The 24,589-nt window shown below is 42.3% G+C and overlaps 2 protein-coding genes across 7 annotated transcripts in view; one reads left to right on the top strand and one right to left on the bottom strand.

Moving 5' to 3' along the window:
- Nucleotides 1-24,589, bottom strand: part of MCPH1 (microcephalin 1) — a 236,894-nt gene that overhangs the window by 101,244 nt on the left and 111,061 nt on the right. The gene's annotated exons all lie outside the window — the stretch shown is intronic.
- Nucleotides 1-24,589, top strand: part of ANGPT2 (angiopoietin 2) — a 57,035-nt gene that overhangs the window by 19,592 nt on the left and 12,854 nt on the right. For 2 of the 3 annotated variants that reach the window (XM_067721974.1, XM_067721976.1), the window contains exons 2-5: nt 9,911-10,066; nt 13,253-13,374; nt 18,135-18,367; nt 20,295-20,425. In XM_067721974.1, the coding sequence (XP_067578075.1) occupies nt 9,911-10,066; nt 13,253-13,374; nt 18,135-18,367; nt 20,295-20,425 (642 nt within the window). The remainder of the gene's footprint in view (nt 1-9,910; nt 10,067-13,252; nt 13,375-18,134; nt 18,368-20,294; nt 20,426-24,589) is intronic. The other variant, XM_067721975.1, reaches the window with a different exon arrangement.

Below are 24,589 nucleotides of genomic sequence, written 5' to 3'. Positions count from 1 at the left end.
CACCATCACACACACTCGGCTCTTAGAAATGTCAGTCAGTGGAGAGAGCATACACATACATGTTGTATCCATTTATTCAAGTCCACTGTAAAGTAGACAGAATGGTTTTGGGGCAAGAGAACATGAACAGTTCAAAAGAGAAGAGAGCTACCAGCCGTACCGAGAAAATACCGTAAGAACACATTTTCGCGGATGGTGGGTCAGGAGTACACCGTCATATACAAGGGATGGAATACTTGATCGCTGTTTTCATGCAAATCAATCTAGTGTACTTTGGGCACCCTCCAGTAGTATCCTCGAGGTCTCTCCGTTGGAATTCTCTCCACCTTTTGCTAGCAGAGGAGATAAAGCAGCAGAGGGGCTTGGCTGGAGTCTGTTCTGCTGTGCGGCGCTCAGCAGGGCGTGCAAGGCCCAGTTCTGACATTTCTCAAGCATTCCCATCTGCATTCCCAACGCCTCCCCCCATTCTTTTAAAGAAACAACACAAGCTTCCTGGCTTCCTTATAAAAAACTAGTTTGTCTTGAAAGTATCTTCAAGACAAAAATCATTTAAATTCTTTAAGTCTCTTCCCTTTCATAGCCATCTAGTATAGTAATCATGACAGTGTACCTTTATTTCACATTAAAAAGAGAAAAAAAAAAAAAAGAGAGAGAGAAAAAAATCTGCTTTTGCTCCAAAGATGATCACACTATCTTGTCCCTAAAAATCTACCCAGGATTTTTGCAAACCCACAGAATACAGAAAGAGCAGAAATGGGACAGGCATAAATAACCTTTGTGATCTGAATACTTCATCACAGAAGTGAAAAAGTAACATTGTTAACACTTGGTAGCAAAGTTTTCGGGTAAGCACAGGTACACCAGTGCAGTGGTAAGAGTCCTGGACTGGGCATTGGGTCACCAGGGTTTTAATTTTCACTCCGCTACCAGCTAACACTGTGATCCAGGTCCTAGAACCCTCATCCACATAATGAGAAAGTTCAGCAATGTTACTGATTTCCAAAGCCTTCCTCCCCACCCAGCTTCTGAAGGTCTGTCACCCCACAGCCAGGTGACAATGGATAGATATATCTGTATCTACATTTATCTCCACAACTGAGGACATATGTATGTCCATGAATATACACATAATGTTTCAAAAGATTCTGCCTGCCGCAGAAAGACACTGAAATAATTTACTTACCTTATTTTTTTCTCGGTGCACCTTAATTTCAGACAGGCAAGAACACTTTAGTTTCATTAAAAAAGAAATCCTCGGTATACTGTAATCTAAATTAATCAAATCTCGTTCCCAGAGCTGAATTTCAACGGCTCCCATTGTAATAACTGACAATTCCGTTCCTTTTATAAACGAGAGAACAGTCGTGTGTTCCCTTTCTACCTCTGTAGGAAGCATCACTTGCATGTCCTAGGCTGAGAACAAATATCCCAGGCACCAGGCCAATGCAGCAGTCCGCAGAATGTCCTCTGTGCCGTCGGGCATTTGCGGAGGGTGAAGGACGTTCTCCCAACTGCTTTGGCCTCTGCTAAGCTCATGTTTCACCTTCTGCATATGGCGATCGGTGACCGTGGCCTCGGTTTTGTCTCCGGCTCCACCCTTTCTCCAATCTGTTATAAGCACTGACACTTTCAGGAGAGCTGCTTTCACGGCCGCTCTCTCGGCAACGTTACCAAACTGCACATGCCAGGGCTTTAACCCAATGATCCCACACGACCTGGGGCCTGGAGCCGCTCACCTTGGCCTCACCTCCCATCACAGCACAGTCAGGTCCACGGGGCCGCGGGTGAGGCTGTGAGTGCTCCGACCTGGGGTTTCTGCTCTGTGAATGAGGCCCGGGGTCGCCCCCTGCTCCCAGGGAACACGTGGAGACATGGCCAGTCCTCTGGGCCCTCCTCTGCCAGCCAGTCCCACAGGGAGCAGCCAGTGGGCTTCAGTTCCCCGGACGCCCACTTCCCGCCTGACCCCCAGCCATGGGGACGCCGGTGCACCCGCGGGCCCCTGGGGCACAGCACGCAGCTGGGGAGCTGATGCTGGGGTCGCCCTGCCCCGCGAAGGATGGGAGTGCGCTCTCTCTTGCCCCAGGCGGAAGGTTCTGAAACACATTTCCTACGGATCCTCAGAAGGTCCTGTGGGATTTCTCACCAAGGCCACAGCGGTGGTCAAGGGTGTCCACAGCGTGTGTGCCGGCCTCCTCCACCCAGCTTCCCTCGCTTGTCCCCCTAGGCTGCTCCCTGGGACCACTTCCTAAGTAAACTTCCTGCATGTGTGCCTTTGTCTCGGGCTCCGCTTTGGGGGAAACCCAAGCTAAGGCAGCATGAGAATCAAAGGAGATTAAACATATACATATAGATACACATGGGAAGATGGATAAGGTATAGATGTAGATACAGATAGGCATTTTACAGGTGTCAATTGCTATAACCAGCCTTGCTGCATATAAGTGTATATATGACCTAACAGCATCGGCTGCATTTTATTTGCTCCTTGACTTGCAAGTATCTGTGAGTGCTGTGAACCAGAGCTCTAGCAGATACTTGGGTAAATACGTATGTACGTTAAGAGCCCTCCTAAGAGCTGTATCTTGTGTAAAGCATGACCCCTCTTCCTGTATGAAATGCCCAAACAAATTTATGTTGCTATACCAGCCTCATTATGCCTGCATACATTTAAAAGGGATGCTACTGATGAAAAGTGGCCTTTTTATCAGTAGGAAATGACTGGAACATTTGAGGGGAAAAATACATTTTCTCCTTAGATTTTGGAGTGATGGTAAGGGCAACATACAAAGAGGCAAAGAGATAGTGTATGTGATAAAAAAAAAACCAATTAAATAATGAAAAGGAATATACAGTTACACCCACAAATAAAAGCAAAGACATATGACTTGATGGAGCACAGATATACTGGTGAACTCAGATTATTTACAACTTTATCTGTCCCGGGGGACAAGCTATGAACTTCAGTGCAGCAGCAACTAGTGACTACGGCGCTATGCCTTATAACGTCTTCCAAGTTTACAGTCAGCACAGGGCACACTTTTAGTCTCTCTGTACTAGTGAAAATAGGAACGGGGTTATCTAGACACAGGATCAGATAACAGAATGTCGTTCACAAATGATAACTAGAAAAAAGTGAAAACTAGGTCAGAACAAATTAGTTATAGGAAGTGCTTGAATGATCCTCTGTGGGGTGGGGTCCATGTAGTTACGGAGGACAGAAGCAGGTGTGCTTGTTAACCACCCAGAAAACCTGTGCTGTCAGGGCCTTGCTTCCCTTGATATCCCGTCTGCCGGACCCTGGAGAGGACAGAAAGTGCCAGAATGGAAGGCAAGTGGCTTTGATACGGGCTCTTCTGGGAGACATGAACTCAAGTACGGCATCAATACAAAGAGGACAGGGAAAGAGTCCCCAGCCCATGGGGCATTTGAGCATCATCTCCAAAATGTGGAGCAATGCATTTGCCCCTAGTCCCCTGCAAGGTTTGAGATGACAAAGGTTTGCCTGAGACGTGCATCTCCCAGTCTTTCCCCCTTTAACATCTGCATCTCTCCTTAAACACTGCTGAGGACACAACTGCTTGGACAGTCAAATGTCCAGATTAGTAAACACAACAAAACAAAACAAAACCTTATATGGAGGGAGAAGAAAGCCCAGTTTTGCCACTTTTCTGTCTGAAGACCTCCAAAGATGTTTTGTTCATGACAGGGAAGCAAGAACATTAGGTCATAAGCCTTCGAAACAGAATATCCCTTGATTTAACGATCTTGCATTCACGTTTCCAAACTAATTATCGCAGCAAATGCTTTGCTCGTTGTTACTAGTGCGGATGGCTGGAGAGTGGCTTCAGGATTGCTGTATCCCAAGCAAAGAAGAACGTAAGCCTGTAGTATTAGGAGGTTTAAAAAATCAATGAGACAAAAAAGAAATGTTTTTGATATCAAAGCGCAACACACAAGGACGTGGGGCTCTTTGAAGAGAGCAGGCAATGGTGTAGCACCTGACTGCAGAAAGGGCAAGGCCTCCTGGCAAAGGAGATGCAGACAAAGGCCGGAGGGATGAAGCAGCCTACGTGGTCTGGCACATCCAGGAGGCAGGTGAGCACAGGATGTGAGGCAAGGAGATCGCAGGGCACAGGCCAGGAAGGGTGTGTGCTGCGCTTTGCCTCACAGGAGCAGGTGCAGCGCAGTATGTGAGCTGCAGGGGGATGAAGCTACACCGATGCCCTGACCCTCAGGTGGGATGGAGGCAGAGTTAGGGGCTGCGTCACCACCCAGAAGACAAAGGAGGGCAGACCTTGGTGGGAAGAAGGGATCAAGTCAGAGGGATTAGTGAGGTAGGAAAAAACAGCTTTTTTGGGGGGGTGTGAGTAGAAGAGACAACAGTTATAGTATCTTGTTTCCAAATTGAAATGCTATAGAATAAAATGTTTCCAGTGAAACCTCAAGTTGTTTGTTAACTTCCTAGGGAAATTAGGTTATTCAGATGGACAAAACCTAATGAACTAAAAAGGCATCAGGACACAGAGCTTTGTTGAAGTAGAAGTGATCTCTCAACCAGGACCTATATAGTTGGTAAGGGACCAACACCAAAATCTCGAAGTTAGGGATGATTTTTGTATACTATCTATGTTCTCAACCAGGATCTATATAGTTGGTAAGGGACCAACACCAAAATCTCGAAGTTAGGGATGATTTTTGTATACTATCTATGTTCTCAACCAGGATCTATATAGTTGGTAAGGGACCAACATCAAAATCTTGAAGTTTGGGATGATTTTTGTATACTACCTATGTTTTCCTTTCCCCAGCCAATTCTGAGATTACTTTCCTTTTGGTACAAAAAGTGATGATGATAATCTTGGTGAAAAGGAAGATGGCCAGGGAAACATTTTAGGGTGTAATCAATCTGCCACAGTTGCTTCGTAAATGGACTTATTTTTCCTGTCAAATTATTCTTCCAAATGTTTGGGGAGTAATGAAAAACCTCAGGACATATCTTACATTGAAAAAAATATATATGTCTATGTTGTGTTAAAATATCTTCTTCTGGCTGCTTGAATTTCAATGTGTTGCCAACTTTTAAAAGATGGTGTTTAGGGTGTAATTCTTTTTAGCGAATAAAAAAATAACATCAAGCGAGAATCTATGCAACTATAAGCATAGCAATAGCCTTACGAGGTTCATTTAAGTTTGGATAATCCATCTGAACGCGAAGGAAACAGAAACAGCTCAAGGACCCACACATGGAAGCGTGCTTGGACCATTAATTAAGACGAGGACAAAATGAACGTCCACACAATTCTTTCTAACTTGTAACGGGAACCTTTCCGAGGCACTTGGACCCACAAATGAGAATCGCTGCCTAATCATCTTCAGACATGAGGGCAATGTCAAACATTCCTTCAAAATATGAGTATGCGAAGCCACCCATGTGAAACGAGACAGAACCATATCCCTCCCTGGGGAGGCTCAAGTGTCTTGGAACTGTTTTGATAAGAGTGGCTAAGCGCAAACAGCAAGGACGGGAAACGTTTGCAGGAGGAGAGTGGGAGCAGGGCGCTGCCAGCGAGAGGAAAGGCCTCATTTGCTTCGTATTCTTTCTTGTGCTAAGACCTCCTTATACTAGAGTGAACTTTCATTGGGTCGATTTCTATATTGCTGGGTTTCAGTTGCAGACAATTAAATACAGGAGATACTAAACAGAAAGACGTTTTTAGGCAACAAACTAGAAAAGAACTAATTTGTCAACTTCAAGAGTTGGGGGAATTTCAAAGCACATGCATCCGTGTGTATCAGCCAAACTGGCTTCATTTCTATATTTGGTCTTATGCTCAGGCACATGCCGTGATTTAGGGAAAGCCTGCATTAAATGGGAAATTTTCACACTACGTAATGAATGTTCAGAGTCTTTCTCTCTAAAAATTACTACTGGTCTTTGGGGTGAAAACTACCCATTTGTCATGTCCCAGGAGATAAAAATCGTCACTGGTAGTCTTCAAATCTAGGCTTTTCTATTAGTAAAAATGCCCCCCCCCCCGCATTCCTTAACTGTGTGGTAGGTGGGCTATCTTTTTCTTTAAGGCACTGAGAAGCTTGGACATTGGAAGGCACGCTCACATCAATTTTGGGATGTACCACTTTGGGCTGTTAAAAGGCAGGAAGTGCGGTGTGCTCTCTGGGTTGAACTACCAGTCTGCTCCAGGCACCCCAGCCCAGAAGTGCCCATGTGAGACTGGGCACCTGTGGTCCATGGAAAGACATGAACACAGTAACTGAGACATGGAAGCAACCAACAAACATCAACTAGAGTTATTGTGGTTGTTACTGCTGCTACCATTTCTGGGATTAAGTACGTTCTTAATTCTTAGAGTACTCAACTGTCATATCACCCATCTCTCTTAAAACCTTAATTTAGGGCTTCCCTGGTGGCGCAGTGGTTGAGGGTCTGCCTGCCGATGCAGGGGACGCAGGTTCGTGCCCCGGTCCGGGAAGATCCCACATGCCGCGGAGCGGCTGGGCCCGTGAGCCATGGCCGCTGAGCCTGCGCGTCCGGAGCCTGTGCTCCGCAACGGGAGAGGCCACTGCGGTGAGAGGGCCGCGTACCGCAGCAACAACAACAACAAAAACCTTAATTTAATTTCGCTGCGTAGCTAGTTAATAAAAGGGTAACAAGGGTTACCCTTGTGTGAAAGCACAGATCTTGTTGAGAATCAACGCAAAGTATCTAATACTTGATATTCCTGTTTGTGTTTTACTTTTCTCTCAAAGACTTCAGTTAGTTAGCAATTGGGTCAGTATCATATAGGATTTTACTTTTTTTAGTTGTATATATGATATAAAGAAACTATATATGTATGTACTATATATAATATCTATATACACACATCATGTGTATACACAGATCTGTAACTTGCTTCAGTGTAAGATTAACCTCCTCTCTGCAACATACCATACACATATACTTTCACACACACATAACTCGTACACAGACTTTGTCATCCTAAAAAGCTGAAAAAATAGTGACTTAAAAAGCATTTATATTCTACTGTTTTCAAGCTTAGAGAAAGATATGGCCATAAAGTTTAGAAATTTTATTTTAAAAAATTAGGTCTTTTATGTCTTAAAGTTCTTGAGTCTAATTTTAAATTGGAACTTGACTTTAAAATGTCAAATTATAAACAATCCTCTCATGTGTCTTATTGATTGTAACCACATTTGACTCATTAGTTCTACAGTCGGGGTTGAGGATGATGAAGGATTCATTTTCCCCTTCTAGTTATGCGATTTAGAGCGAAACAAGATAGAACCGTTTTTATTTAGCCCTTAAGTACTCAAATCAACGAGAAGATTAAGACTACTAGTTTGTAACTTACTACTTCAGAGTATGTACTTAAACCAAACCCCAGCTTAAGTATATCTTTAATCGTTCGAAACTTCCCAGAATAAGTCTTTCTAAATATTATCTTTGCTGGGTGTTAAGAGTAACTAAGACAACTCTTCTGGATGACTTACATAGCTTTAACTTTAACCTCAAAAATTCCATTATTCCCATGGTAGTGAGAGAGAGAAAGAGAGAGGGAAAGAGGGAGCAGACAGGGAGGGAGGGAGGGAAGGAGAAATTACAAACTTCTATCCATGAGCTGTTTTATATCATGTATTTAAATTGTAAAAAGTTACAATTTTTAAAAGGCGGGGGAAAGGAAAAAGGAAAGAATGAATTAAGAAAGAAAGACCACAACTGCCAAAAGGCCTGAGCTAGTTAGTACTAGCTAGTTAATAAAAGGGTAACAAGGATTATCACACTTCAGATTATACGAAGTCTATATTACACATGTTTGTTGGACTGCCAAGGAGTAGTACCTGATTTGTTTTCCTACGGTGGTCTTTTCTATTTTGACCACTTCTCATATTGAGAAGTAAAGGCTTCAACTACAAGATTTTACAAATTATCAGGATTCTAGTAATTGTCAGGTTTCTTGCTATATTTGATCTGCTCAAACCAAGGGAGAACCAGGGGGTGACTGAACCATCAAGATAACCAGAGCGGAGGGAGATGGGCAGTGCGTGGGATGGAGGCGATGCAAACCAGCATGGAAACAGTAACCCTACAGCTCTCACACTAACCCCGACCCTGCACCACCACTCCAGACACAGTGTGTAAGCTGGACCAACAAAGAAGCCCTTGACGGTCGGGGGAAACTCGACCCTGGCCGTTCCATTTTCTCACTCTTATAGGCAGAAGCATAGAATTACTCAGGGGTTAACACTTCAGGAGAAATAAGGTTTGATGACTAGCTCTATGAATGGTTTCTCTGCAGAGAATGATGAGTTGTAAAGAAAGGCACTATAAGCAGATTTTGTTTTTAAATAAGCGGTTTGATGATCAACTTTCAATTATCCAATTTAATAAAAAAATTTTTTTGAGTTATAACTATATGAAAAAGAAATGAAAATAAAAATAAGGTTTCTGTCCTCATGACCTTATAGTTTAGACCAATGACTGGAACTGTGGCTCCCATGATTGGATCATTAAGAAAAACAAAGAAAGGAAATGAAATTTTAAGTACCTAGAGTTATACATGCACAATGCCTCTAAAAGCAGAGCTTAATTAATCCTTAAAACACTCCTCTGACCAAACCGAAACCCTATTATATATACGAGGACACTGTGGCCCTCCCCAAAGTTGAACAACTTACCTAGAGTCCAAGGAAAATAGGGGAGCAGGTGTGCACAGCCTGAAGCCCACATGTTCCTTCCCACACACCTGGCTGGCCTGCATTTGTATTCTTTTTTTAATTAATTAATTTATTTTTGGCTGCATTGGGTCTTCATCGCAGCGCGTGGGCTTTCTCTAGTTGCGGGGAGCGGGGGCTACTCTTCGTTGTGGTGCGCGGGCTTCTCATTACGGTGGCTTCTCTTGTTGCGGAGCACGGGCTCTAGGCGTGCGGGCTTCAGTAGTTGTGGCTTGCGGGCTCAGTAGTTGTGGCACACGGGCTTAGCTGCTCCGCGGCATGTGGGATCTTCCCGGACCAGGGATCGAACCCGTGTCCCCTGCATTGGCAGGTGGCTTCTTAACCACTGCGCCACCAGGGAAGTCCCTGCATTTGTACTTAACTGTATATTTTTACTGCCAAAGACATAGGCACCTATACCCATGGCAATGAATTAGCTTGTTGACGCTCTTACACGTAAGCGAGTGTTAAAATGAACAGGCATGCCCTCGGTCCATGGGAGAAGAACCAATCCTGATGGTCACGTGAGATAATGAATAGACTAAACTAGGATTAAGTCTGCCTGATAGAGAAAATGACGAAACCGTGAAAAATGCACACGTTAGGAGAACTTAACAGGTCTAATGTGTGATGATCTCAGTAAGAGGGAAGGTAGGGGGGTGGTCGCTGCAGAATGTGGCCCTGAGTTACAGGGAAAATCCAAAGGTGCATCCCTCCTCATACTCTATCTTAGAGAGTCTTCTGAAGCCCATATTTTGAGAAACCGCAAGTCTAGAAAGTGGTAGAAATAGTGATGCTTCTTTGTACCAGATTTTCATTTCCTGCGTAACGTGGATGCAACACAGCGAAATCCTGGTGGCCCTTCCTGCTGCACGGCATGGCCATCCGCCCACCTCTGAGCTGTGGTTTGACCACCTCCCTTGCCTGTGTGCACTTCTAGGGCTGTCTAAACCGTCTGTCTCCCACACATGCTGTTACTGGGCTGCCAGATTTTGAATCAACATAAAATCACACTGTCTTTTACTGCTAGTGATAAGAAAAACCCAGCAAGATGGCAAAGTCAGAGCAAGGCACAAGCCTTCCAAGAGGTGCTTTAAAAGACAAGGGAAACTAATTAGGAATAAGGTTTCTGATCATTCGACTCATGACCGCCTCCCTGACACTTGTTCTTTTCTAGCTTGAGAATTACATCCAGGACAACATGAAGAAAGAAATGGTGGAGATACAACAGAACGCAGTGCAGAACCAGACCGCTGTGATGATAGAAATAGGAACCAACCTGCTAAATCAAACCGCAGAGCAGACCCGGAAGTTAACTGATGTCGAAGCCCAAGTAAGTAGTGAAATAGGAAACAGAGAATGGCCCAGCCAGACAAATACTAGCACAAAATCGTTACCTAATGAAACAAGGGAAAAGCAGAGGAAGCGCGAGGAGAGCAGAAAAAAGGATGAATTGATGAGAAATTAAGAATTTGTGTCTAGACAGAAATTTAAAATCAGGAAATATATTTTCATTTTTACTGCTGAAGTTACATTACCTTTATTCTACTGAGGACGTACAAACCATTTTCATGTTATTCATACGTGACTACAAGAGAGATGTTCCTCTGCCTCACTGGTATTTTCTGGACTTGAGGTAAACTTTCCATTTCTGAGCCCTTCGCTTTTTTGTGCATCTGAGACACGAAAAGCACTGAGGCAGAGTGCTAGAAGCTTTGTGCTTAACCCTAACTCTTGAGTTAAGGTGAAAGCTAAGACTCACAGAACTGCCAAAACAATCTGTGGTGTGTGTTTGTACAATTTGTGGTGTGAATTTATAGAGAGAGAAGCAAAGAGAAGAGTAAGAAGAAGTGGTTGAGGCACAGAGAGTGTTTAGCCATCAGCCCAGAGCCTTGAGTTCCATGATTAACTGGATGCACGAATCTCCACAAGGCACTAGCCTTCCCCGGCCTCCGAGGTTGTGACTGTGAAATGGGGGGACTGGCCAGGTGACTGACTGCCAAGTTCCCTTTTAGCTTTAAGATTCCACGAGCTATCAATTAATAGTAGTAGGAAAGAAGAATATGAAATATGAAAATATTAGAAGAATAACAGCAAAACATTAAAACAAAATTCACCTGGAGCCATGCTGAATGACAAACAATATGTGACCCAATAAGAAGAGTCCGGGTGGGGAAAAAGTGCTGCTGGGGGGATTTACGGAGATGCTTCAAGTTCAAGCTTTGTCATCGGTGAAATGGCCTTCTGGGTCCTAACCCTAGCTTCTTTATAGTCTTGTGAAGTTAGTATCTTCCTACCCTGAGTTATAAATAATTCTCAAAAAAAACCAACGTAGATTTAATTGTAAACGATCTCCATGACATATTATTCTTATGTCTACTTAAGCTAAAAGACCAAGAAATGCCAAACATCAGTCAGGAGGGGATAAGAAATAAGGGAAACGATAAGCCTTCCAACTGTAATAAGCCCACGTTGAGAAGGGCACCAGGATTCTTTCATTGTCTCTCTGAGAACTACTGGATAAGGTAGAGAGAACAGCAGGCGGGTGGTAGGAGAATAACAGATTTTTATCTGAATATAGAATAAGAAGTTATTTGCTTACCACATCTTTCCATAACATCAGAGCAGTTTAGGACAAATATAAATATCTTACACAACAGGTCACAAGGTACTGAAAATTGTAATCCCCAGAGGTCATAAAATCCAAAAAGGAGAAGACACAAAAATCTAAAAGTAAATGTATCAATATATCCATTGTCAATTGTTAGAATAAATTAGTAATGCTTAGGTCACATCCCACCTTTGGGTAGTAAAACTGATGAGCAATTAAGCCCTTCAAAAAGTTGTCCTGGAAGTATAACATTGCCTATGGTTCAGATAAGAGAAATAAAAAAGTATAAGATACAGAGCAATGATGTAAATCTTTGCCATCCTGTGTTGTTAGGCTTACTAGCATTTAATGAGGTTTTGTTGGGTCACATGATATAAAAAATCTATTGTGAAACTAGATATCACCTGATCCAGGATTACAGGAAAATAGGAAGATGGCTGGAAAGAAAACAGCCTATAATGTCCAACTGAACACATTAAGACGGCGGAGCCCAAGCAAGGACATCAAGGGACCGAATTATGTACCAACTTACTTAAGGCATCTGCTGCGTAGTTACTATGTGAAATGGGTTAAATCCAAACATGAAAATTTCTGATATGAAGATTCTTCCAGCTTGTCAGGGTGTCAGACTATTAAAACAGACTGTGAGGGGTGGTTGGAGGCCTGAGAACTCAGAGAGAACAGACAACCATGTGAACTAGGTAACTTAGAGTCACCTGCAGCTGGAGGCCTTCGGAAAAGTGATGGAAAACATCGCAACTGGTCCTGGGTGGGTCAGGACCCACACGCCATCCTCCCACCCCTCCCCCACTGAATTCATTTAGAGCTCTTAGGAGCTAAATAAAAGACCGAGTTTCCAGGTCCTTCTATCAATAACCAACACAGACTGTCTGGGCCCAAAGAAAATGTAGGGCAAATCTATATTCCGGGTGTTAACATTAAATCACACCCTGAGGTTGGCCAATGCCTTCTTTCATGCGCAGAAGTGTTCATGGTATGAAGGCATCCAGCTTTGACTAAGGACCAGACCGTCCCTAAACCTGCACGGTGGGGCTGGGCTGCCGCTTCCACGAATGACACAGACCCCGAGCAAACAATGCTTCTTTCAAGGACCCTCATTCTGGGCAACAATTCTGCCTGACACTTACACATGATGTCACATCCTGAGTAACCATGACACAGAGGATGTGAGTCATGGACTCTTCCTGCTAGAACGCAGCCAAACGCGAAAGAATTCATTCTTTAAGTTGTTTGAACACAATGGGAACAGAGATACCGCACGTGGTCTATGTCAGAAAGGCCCACAAAGCAAAACTGAGCTCCTACTTCATATTGATGTTCTTGTTTCCTGATGGGTTTACATGATTTTTAAAATAGGAAAAAGAGCAGTGGAAAAGGGGGGGGCGGAAGAAGAAAGAAAGACTAAACAAGTGAATACAAACAAGGAAATGCTGGGCTAAAAATGAGCTACGTTCTTATAGAATGGAAGTATGTGACTTCTGAACACTTTGTCTACTGGCAGATGTGAGAACAGCATTTTGTCTCGAGCAGAGGAAAAGCCTCTCTTCATTTATCAACAACTTCCGATATATTAAATATGACCATTTTATACTCTCAATTATCTCACTGTGTGAAATGGTAAAACATGGCAGAACAAGAAAATGAACATTATTTGACACAAACACCATCGTTCAGAACTATTAAACCCTTTCCAAAATACACGATGAAAAAAATGTTTAACACACTCTGATGCAATCCAGCACAACAAGCCTTTTCTGAAAATGAAAATTATGCCAAATTAAGATGCTTGGGTAAGTAAGTAACATTTTAGTTCTGTTTTCCTATAATTTAGGTAACTTTATGTCTAATTAAAAATAATAAATAGGAATTTTATTTTGTTACATTTAGGTATTAAATCAGACAACAAGACTTGAACTTCAGCTTCTGGAACATTCCCTATCTACAAACAAATTGGAAAAACAGATTTTGGATCAGACCAGTGAAATAAACAAACTGCAAGATAAGAACAGGTAATAAAAATACAAAGAAATGTATAATCCAGAACTGTACACTTTCTAGATATGAAAGCCTATTTCATATGACTATTAATTATAAGCGTGGCTTCCAAAATGCTGAATTTCTTAATGTATAGTAGGAGGATCAGAAACCTTGTGAGGGGAAGGTAGGGAGAGGGTTTGGAGAAAAATACTGCAAGGGCATCACCTTCTAAAACAGACTTCAACTTTGTTTTTTAATCCTCTGGCCCCTTAAAGATTCTCTTACACTAATCCTCCGAATTCTACCTCCATATTATGCATGAATCTATGGAAAACTACTGCCAGGGTTGTGCAGTAAAAGTCACACTGGCTGGGGCATTTTGATATTAACTTTGCCAAGTTCTCTGCCTCTGAGGACTTAGTTTATCCCAATGCAAAACGGTCTACAGCAGGAAAACTACACTTTATTGTAAACCAATGCACATTTCATGATGCAGTATTTACTCTTAAAGCATATGATAAAGTAAAAACAAAAGTTAATACTAAATATGGTTATATTAATATCTAAATAAATATTTTAAAAATCCCAAGAAAACCAATACAAAAACTAAGATTATGGATGACCAGTGGGGATGGTTTTCATAGGTTTATTCCAGGAGGGGACATATGAGGATAATTCTATTCACGTTCCAGGTGTGCTTACCTCCTTGTTTCTAATCGGGATATGTACACATGACATGGAGGATGGTCAGACAACAACACACTCTAATTCACAATTAAATAATTCTTTATTCTTAACCAAAAATGACTGTAAGCTTATTGTCTTATAATCATTCTTTCCTGTTAATCAAGAACTAAGCTGAAACAATTCTTCTGTTCTTTGAGGAACAAGTTGGACTCATTATTGATTTAGGGTTTTGAAAAGCAAGTAGATTTTTATTCCAAATATTTTAATGTTTCAAATTTTTCTCTTCTGCAAAATAATAAATAAAATCTGAGACCAATAATTGAGACAAAACAGTCTCTCTAGTTTCATGTTGTTAAAATGGCCTTATTTAATGTTCTTTTGAGTGGGCTGTAGTAATGCTGGATGCCCTGGTACTGGACACGGTCCCCACCTTAGTTTTGTAATTTAGTACGCAAGGATGCTAAAATGATCACTTACGCACGTCAGTTACATTACCCAGGCACCATCTTTGTAAATTTTTGTCAAATTGTATTGCCCTTTGCCTATAAAAGTGTGCATCTTATTCCCAAATCAAGACACACTGCTTAATATTTTCATTTACCACAAGGTGCAAACTTTCCTATACGAAGTCAACTTGAATTGCTGTGAAAAACAACTGACAACTTACACTACGTTTTTTGATCATCCACGATTTGATGAAATTCCTTTGTATGTTAAAGCTTTACAAGGTACAAAATAGTGATTGCAACCACACAGAAATCTGCTGTTTTCTGATAATTCTTGCTTAAATGATCCTTCACATTTTTTCCTCCTTAATCCTTCACAATTTTTCCCAGGTTAATTGACATTTGACCAGTAATGTGCTTTTCCAATAATTTCACTCCATTTTTATATGAAATTATATTTGAACATCCCAACATTTTCTCCGTAAAACTACCTTGTCGAATAAACATCTCTAACAAACGAAAATCCTACATGACTTGCAGCACCAGAGCACCACAACTTGGACAGCAGACATCAAACTCAGACTGGAGTTGCATAAGAACTGTTTCTGAATAACCTGCCATAGTGCGGACACTGAAAGGCGTGGCTTTTATCAGCTGACTTATAAAAACCATATGTAACAAATCTAAATCTATACCTGCAGGAAGAATAATCATTTTAGCAGCTGCAGAAATCACGCTCTCTTTTGTCACAAATATGAAATGAAATGGCAATGATAATGGTTTTTTCATCAACAACTGTTAGTAAATACAAATAAGAAAATTGTGTTGATGATTCTACATCTATCAGTGAGTTTGGCATGCTGTTTTCAGGTGCCTTAAATTTTGACTAGCCTAAGATTTCATCTGCAGGAACAACATTACAAAAATATGTGAATGTGGGCTTCCCTGGTGGCGCAGTGGTTGAGAGTCCGCCTGCCGATGCAGGGGACACAGGTTCGTGCCCCGGTCCGGGAAGATCCCACATGCCGCGGAGCGGCTGGGCCCGTGAGCCATGGCCGCTGAGCCTGCGCGTCCGGAGCCTGTGCTCTGCAACGGGAGAGGCCACTGCGGTGAGAGGCCCGCGTAGCGCAAAAAAAAAAAAGTGAATGTGCTGCACGTTTGACAAACCACATTTTAAATTATCTTCAATAATTCCCCCAATGTACAATTGTCTTCTTCATGGAACAGTTTTCCAATGAAGTCAAAGTACTTATTAGAGTCAACATTTTTCTGAAAATTGCCACTATAACACTTTTTTTTTTGTTTTTTTGGTTTTTTTTGCGGTACGTGGGCCTCTCACTGCTGTGGCCTCTCCCGCTGCGGAGCACAGGCTCCGGACGCGCAGGCTCAGCGGCCATGGCTCACGGGCCCAGCCACTCCGCAGCATGTGGGATCCTCCCGGACCGGGGCACGAACCCGTGTCCCCTGCATCGGCAGGCGGACTCCCAACCACTGCGCCACCAGGGAAGCCCCACTATAACACTTTTTGATTCAGCAGCTGAAGTTGAAAATTACTATGCCCTTTTCATCTTATCATCCTTTTTTTTTTCCTTCTAAAATAAGTGATTGATTTAGGGGTTACTTGTACCAGTTCAGTTAAATTGTCATATTGTTATATGATTACTGTTATTGAAAAATGCTGTCATTGATACTGTCCCCTTCTGAAGAGAGGCAATAAAAACTCATAAGAGAAACATGATTCAGCCTTGATGTTTCCACCAACAAGGATATTTCCCCACATTTCTCAACAGACCATGAATTATGTTAATATAAAGTTAAGCTGTACCAAAGTCCAGCTGTTATGGTGATGATCAAATTGATCATCCTGTATCAGAAATTCAAATAAGATGCTAAAAAGCAAAGTGTCAGGCAATGCAGGCATTCTCCACCCTGCCCCACCCTCCTCCCATCACCCGTCAACACGGACGGTGGCATTTGCTGCGCTGCACAAAGTTCTTGCTATGAGTTTATGCTCTATTCTCATCTGTTTTATCCCGTTTATTTAATTTCCTTTTATTAAAAAAAAAGAAAAGCTTATTGCAACCCACTAAATTGATCGCACAAGCCAGTAACAGGTCCAGATGAGCATTTTGCAAAACGCTGCTCTGAAATCCGATCTCTGAGACTCTTTACAGCCTTAAACGCAACGATACACGGTGCTGCTTATGACCAGCCTGGTCTGGGATGACCCGATGCTGGGCTCACCTCTTCAGTACCTGCTCGTATTTAACCTTAAGATTAAATCTTTTCGATCAGGATGTGACTGACCTCTGGATTCTACTGGTAGAGGTTTGGGAGAAAGAAACAAATTTTTTTTTTTTCATATCCATCTCACAGTATTCACACTCTCATTCACACTCTGGACCGTGTGATCATCACATCTTTCTTTTATGCCTCTTCATAGAATATTAAAGACAACAAAAGATTGGCTGGATAACAAATTTCAGCAAGATCACTTTGAAGGCAGTATAGATGAGTGATTTTAAAATGTCTGTACATTTTATGTTAATGGTCTAGGTGAAGCACTGTAGGAGTACTTCCTATTGCCTGTACGCTGATGGTCCTAGAAATGATTTTAGGTAGAAAAGAAAAAAATTATGCATTTATTTTTAGGTTACCTTCTGCTTACAGTAAGTCATCTTGGTTTTTAGATCAATGAAAGTGCTACACAAGTTAAAAAAAATAAGTTAGCTGATATCAGTAAAAATATTAAGAAATAATAGTTGAAAAAATGGATATGGTGCAACTGATGAAAGTCGAAAGCAAATGTCTGCATCACGGTAACGGATTATTTCTTGACTTGGTACTTTGACAGTATACTTATTGTCACACGCTGGTTTACAATGACTATTGGACTGGGATCAATTTAAGAGCTGCAACTGTATTTCTGATAATAATACTGATTCATACTGACTGTTAATACTCATAGGTAAGACCTGTAACGGGTAGTCTGTCCCTTGGCTGAGCAATGTTGTTTCCAGGGTTAAAGGTTCAGAAAATGTTACTGCCCCCAAAAGGAACAATAGACCCATGGATTATCTGAACTAGAAGGGGTCTCAGAGAGCATCATCTAATCTAACGCCTTCACTATGGATAGCGATTTACTTCTGTAGGTGGACTTTCCCTTAGATAGATATACACCTGAGATCCAAGGAGGGGATGGTCTGCCCCAGGTAACCCAGGGGGTCACGGGCAGAGGCAAGGTTCTCAGCCCGGGGCTCTCCCCACTGACGCACAGGTGTTCCCAAACCAAGGGCACCTTGTCATTGTCCTTTGTCCACTGTCATTCCTCTTCAGCGGAACCACGGTCTTCAAGTGCACTGCATGTGGTAACTTCTAGTTATGAACCTTACATTTTCACTGGGGTACTTTCTCCTCATGTCATATCTATGTCCTCTATCTGATCTCAGCAAGTTTGAGAGCTTCTTCAGGGCCGTGGCAACATCTTGTTACTTTATAACTCCTTTAACACCTTAACAGAGTGCCCTGGAGAAGCAGAAATTCAATAAATATGAACGATTGTATAAGGATTATGAAACTGATTAGCTGTTTACAAAGCACTTGGCTTTGATGGCGATCAGAAAACCCTTCACTAACTAACAATTATTTCCCTTTACAAGTTTCCTGGAAAAGAAAGTTCTAGACATGGAAGACAAGCACATAGTTCAACTTCGGTCAATCAAAGAAGAGAAAGATCAGCTCCAGGTGTTGGTATCCAAGCAAAATTCCATCATTGAAGAGCTAGAAAAACAACTGGTGACGGCCACGGTGAACAACTCAGTTCTCCAAAAGCAGCAACACGACCTGATGGAGACGGTTCATAATTTACTGACTATGATATCGACATCAAACTGTAAGTAAAGTTTACATGCTAGTTTTTCTTCAGTTTTATCTGCCAGTAGTCGACGAACCTTTCAAAATTCTAAAAAAGACTCTCACCTTTCAGAAAAAGCACACTTCTCTTAATATTTCATATGAATGCTTTATAGGGTCTCAGTATGGAATCGATTACAAAGGAGGAAGAGGGGAAGGGGAATATATATTTATACTAATTATTATGAGGCAAACCAACCCAAACATACTTTTTTGTTCATGGGCTCAGAGTCTACTCTTAGTTAGTTCCATTGCTACCTAGATGTTTGGGGCTGGGTAAGTTACTAAACCATAGTGGACATTTTTTTATTTTTTAAGAGGGAGAAACAATCCTAGGCCCGTAGGGTTGTTGTGAAGATTAAATGAGATAATATCGGTATTTGCAGTAACTGGCATAAGATTGGTACCCAAGAAATGCCAGTTTCCTTCTCTCACCACATCCTTAACTACATCTTGCCTTCCTTATTCCTTTTTGACCTTTCAACTTCTCTTCGATATTAGAGGGAAGAAGGGATGCATCTTCAGTTGTTAATTAGAGACATGATACACAACCTGTGTGGTATTTTTAAGTTTTTTTTTTTCCTTAAACATTGGGTCTAGTTCTTGCTACGGTCTGTTTCAGTGTCCTTTCAACTGTATTCTTTTGACACAGATGCACTTTACATATGATTCATGTAGAGACCCTCTTCACCTCCATAAGAAATTATGTTCTCACATTTTCCTTGACTCATACAGCTATCCCCACTTTAATTACAGAAACATTTACGCAAAGTCTCTACTTAAACAAGGACGCAAACAAACAAAAACAGTAGCACAACTTTGTGCTAAGGGGCAGGTTTCACACCAGGTGGCCAGCCTGCAGCATGTGCCTTCCAACTAGACTTTCACTCTCTTATAATTTAAAAAAAATCATATATTTTTCTCACATTCAGAAAAAAGGAAAAGACAACTATCTGATGTCTGGTGGGACCAAGACAGTGTGAGGTATTAGCTGGGATGAGCCAAAGTAGAGAAAGTCACGTAGCTCAGATCCTGGTAGAACAAACGAGCACAGGTGAAAGAGCAGCAGGACAGGCTTCGTCTGTGCCGTGTGCTTCCAGCTGGTGTGCAGACGGGAGCCTCCACCTGTGATGCCTGCCCTCGCCACCCGGTCCAGACACCTAGGCTTTCGTCCATCTCTAGAATGACGTACAAATACACACCTGCAAGAATACATACACACAAACACTTTTTCAATGTGGCAAAAAAGGGACTGGAAAGTCTAAACGTTGAGAGCAGAATAAAATTTTGAAAGAATTTCATAGTCCTAGACTTTTTAGACTTAAAAGGAAGAATTTCAAAGACGCAGATAAATAAATGTTAGGTTCCTCTTTAACGCCAGCTATCATGAGACGGTTGCTAAAAATCCGAAGAATGCTAAATGTCTTCACCCAGTGGTCTAAAGAAACGTATAAAGACTTGGCCTCAGATACACAGAAAGAAAGGACAGCAATCCACAGCACTGCCTAGGTAGGACGTGGCCAGTGGGCTGTGGATGCAGCCACTGTGGAGCCAACTTTATTTTCAGGTACATTCTTTTTTATTCTTCTGTAATAACTTTATCTGATTCTACTCAAGATGGAAGATTTTTTTAAAAGTAATAGTTTCTTTAGGCTGAGTGTGAAGTACTTGCATTACATATAGTTGATGAGAAGAAAAAGGAAGTATGGATTATTGGTAACAATCTTTGAGAGTTAACACGGAACAGGCTGAAGGAGTAACTTTTGAAAGGCTAAAATACTAGCATCTCCCTTTTACTTATTGTAAGAATTCAAATGTAATAAAACTTAGCAAATGAGTGCATCTTGACATAACATACTTCTATCTTTTCAAGAACTCCTTTTAAAAGCTTTCCTATTTTTAAAAAGCAGCTAAGCACTCCCTCACTGCTAAGGAAGAACAAATCATCTTCAGAGATTGCGCGGAAGCATTCAAGTCAGGACTGACCACCAGTGGCATCTACACACTGACGTTCCCTAACGCCACGGAGGAGATCAAGGTAAGGCATTGTCTCCCATTTTCACCTCCCTGGCTTGAAGCAAGTCGTTTTAGAAGTGGAGCAACTGCAGACATAGTTCACACACCCCGGATCCGTCCCAGCTCCACTCAGAGCAAAGCAAGAAACACTGACACACGGAAAGGTCTCACCAAGGGCTCCGAGCCCAGCCACTGGGCACAGAACACTGACGATGCACATGAACGATGTAGAAATATCCATCTTATTATATGTGTCTACCTAATATATAAGATAATCTACTCATCGTCTCCTTGCATTTGGCTTAGTCATGCAGAGTGTCAGCTGTCTGCCTTGAAGTGTCAGACTCGCATCATTAACTTCAAAGAAAATGTCTTCCAAAATACCAGAGTTCGAATACCCATAGTTTATGTTTCAATCGTTACTTCAAGCAGCAATCGTATTCCATCCAAAAAACAAAAGGCTTGTTCAACTTGCAACTGAAACAGTCACACAAAATTTCTCTTTGAGACAGCCATGGCAGCTTGATGTGCAGATGTGATTTATACTCACTTCCATTGCATCAAACAGAAGATAAAAAGACGTGCCCGCAGCAGGAGAGGTTTAATAAGATTAATACTTTTTTTACTGCTTTGTCAGAGACATCCTGAAGTGAACTTGGCTTTTTCCCCCCAAACAGCGAGTGTGTGACCGAGGAACACAGTGACTCCGGCGTGCTCTGCACCAGTTAGTTCATTCCAGGGCACTGGCAGTTTCACCCACTAGTGCTTTTGTACCATCAGTGCAAATGCTGTCACAGCCCCAAATGCCAAGGACATGGTTATGGAGACAGTTCTGACCCTTTGGACTTGCTGCAGGGGGCTCAAGGCTTCCCTGGGTGGGCCATTCATACCCCCATCTGATGGGCTGGAAGACTTAACTCACACCATCAACGAGAGCAGGTCATTTTCTTCCCAAGTACCTGGAGTTTACTTCAAGGTGGAAGCTCGTAAGTGAACCAAGAATCAGAATTTACCGTCAGGAGAAGCCAGTGTACAGCTTAACTCGGTTTTCCTTGGGTATTCTGGAAAACTTGCTTTGGGAGATGTTAAGCTTTAGATGAGAAAAAAAAAAAGTCACTTCCCCGGGGAGTATTTCAATGTGGCTTTGATAAGGTAAAACAACATTACATGAGAATCAGTGTGAAGTGTTACAGAACCCTGGGATGATACGCTAAATGCCTGTAAGTATGTTTACGTCCAACTGTAAAGGCAGCTACACACTGAATGAACAGAAACACTTACAGAAAAGGCACTTGACGCTGCATCAAAATGGAGACTTTAAAGGCTCCTGGAAGTATCATCTCTTTGAACTCAGGGTTATCCTCAGTATGTAACATGGTCATAAAGGAAAACACTTTAAAAATACAAACAAGGGCTTAAAGATGTGGAATTTCAAACAGTAACATACACTTGATTTTGAATTTAAAAGATAAATATTCGATGTATCTTGAATAATAGCACAATATTCTTGTGCTATTATGCACGGTAAGACTTCCCAAAGAAATCTTTCGAATTCATTCGTGCTGCTTTAAATCAACCTTGAAAATCAGTTAATGTCCCTAGCACCCTAAAAGCAGTGTATTAAGGGGAGAAAAAACCCACATATTCTGTTGCAGATGAAAAAGTAATGAGCAGACTCTATACGAAGCCCTTCAGTCCCCTGTGCTATCTGGTTCCCATGCCAGCTCTTTGGACGCTGTTGTCTGTCACCAGATGTCGGTCTGTTCTGGGTCTGGAGGTAAGGGGACAGAAGTGACCTGAGCAGGAGAATGGAGAGTAGAGTGGGCTGCTCCCTGATGCAGACCCAGAGGGACTGTGTAATGTTTCCTGCCTCAGCGCCTGTCCCTGCCCCAGCTCGCCGTACCAACCCCAAAGACCTCACTGCCGGGAGAAGAAGATATACAGCTCTGGGGTGATGTGGTCTCAGGCCACGGCTGGAAACATTAGGATTTATATATGCCTTTTACACGTATGCAGTGAAAACAACTCACTGACACAGCCGGGAACAACAATCTTTGAAGCCTCGATGTTTTCATCTCTAACATATATGGTCCAGATGAGTCACCTCTGGATTCCCTTCCAGACTTCAGACTCCATAATTCAATCTGAGGAAGGCCGATACATCTGGGTGTAAATTCTGACTCTGCCAACGTGTGCCTCTCAGCAAGTCACTGAACCTGCGTGAGGCTCCCGTTTCCTGATCTGCGACGTGACACGATGTCCCCTGTCTTAGAGAGCGGTTTCGGGGTGATGATGGAGATGAGCACCCAGGACAGGGCTCGGTGCTTGCCATCCATTCAACACGCAAGGACTGTGAGACAACCTCTCTGTGGGCCAGGGCACCTGAGCTTGGCCTGCTTCATCTAATTCAAGGAAAGAATGTTCAACAGATCTCTGCGCAGATCTTTCCCAAAGAGGCCTAAATATCATTTCAACCTTATTTTTGAAGAATTCATTAGGTTTTTGTACAAGATAGGCATTGCAAGATGGCATTTATCAGAAGCATTAGGGTTACATTTTTGCTAGTTAGAGACATAAGAGCTTCCTTCCCTACATTTCCCAGGATACCTGACGCCTAATGTCGATCTCTTTGCTCTTTAATCACTTAGTCACCATGGCCTCAGAGCCGAAGCATAACATTTAAATCAAGCGCTATTTGCTGAAAGAAATCAAGCTTTAGAGCGAGATATCAGGTCCCTGGACCACACCATGGTGTGCTCATCAAAAGTATTAACCGTCCTCGGGTTTGCTGTAGCTTAGCAGTGAGGTCATGGGCATTATCTGAGGACTTATGCTTTTCCGACCCTATATAATCTACTTCACCATTTTCATCTGTACCTTCTGGCTACGTGGAGAACTCTACTTGAACACTATCTTGCTCCGGAAGCCTCATGAGCCAACTAACCATGATACTTCGGTGTTTATAAATGCTCTGTTCTTTTTCTTAAGCTGGACAAAGTAATATTAAGAAAACGTTCCCATGATCCCATCATTGTCCCTAATGGGGTGAGAGGATAGTATGGCTCAGACCCCAGCTCTTGGTCTTCACTGATTTGCACAACAAGATGGACTTGTTCTCTGATTTAAATATCAGCAACTGCATCAGGGTGATTCTGACACTGAAGAAGCAAGTATTAGAATGAGGACAGGCTCCCTGAGAACAGTGTGCCGTCCTTTTACCCGCTAGCACGCCTTTTAGGACACAGGGGCGCTAACATGTGTGCACAGGACTGCTCAGATCAATGGAGCTTATTCAGCTAGTTTACTAGACACGTTGACAGAAGTGAGCAGTACGGACCATCTTGTGGACCAGAGGCGAGTGAGAGGCAGTATTATTCATGAACTGATTTCAACGTGGAGCTGCATGGAGGGCCTTCTGACCTATTAACAAAACAGTCAGGTTTCTCTGTTTTCAGAAGCATGGGGGAGTAGAAAACACATCACAGAATTAGGAAATTAAAGAGACCTTATTCAAATCCTATATGCTACTTAATAGCTGAATGACTCTGATCAAATTAACCTAACTTTACCAAATCTTTTCTCCTTTCAAACATGCAGAATGATAGTATCACAGCAGAGTTGCCATGAGATTACAGATAATATACAGAAAGTACCTAGCCTGGTGCTTGGAACAGAGTGATGCGTAGCAATGATAACAACCATAATTAATAATAATAATAACGTCAACACAGAGAGATAATAAGGGGTTATATTAAGCAGATCGATTTCATATGGCTGATTAATTTAAAATGGGGAAATCATCTTATTCTTCATAAATATAATCTTCTTTCATGGAACACGTTTCGAAACATGAGGGTGACTGGGGAAGCGATGACGGGCCGAGCGTCCATCCTGGAGAGAGTCTGGAATGGCGGTGGAGAGCGCACAACAGGAGAAGCAGTGCTGGGTTCCAGCTGCCGCTCTTGGTTCCGCTCGAAACAGGGTGGCCAACAAGCGCTTACAATGAAAGGGCGGGTCCAGGTGCACTCTGGGTTCTCCTTCAGCCCCCATTCTCCAGGATTTCGGCTCACAAATGCAGTACAGTTGACGTGTAAACTTACTCTGCCAAAATTATCTCCATTCTTCCCCCCAAAGACCATGGAAGACAACAAAGGAAGAATACTGCTAATTGCTTTTGAACCTTAAC

The sequence above is a fragment of the Pseudorca crassidens genome, chromosome 21 (assembly GCF_039906515.1).
Source record: "Pseudorca crassidens isolate mPseCra1 chromosome 21, mPseCra1.hap1, whole genome shotgun sequence".
Classification (NCBI taxonomy): Eukaryota; Metazoa; Chordata; class Mammalia; order Artiodactyla; family Delphinidae; genus Pseudorca; species Pseudorca crassidens.
This window is presented reverse-complemented; position numbering and strand designations above follow the sequence as displayed.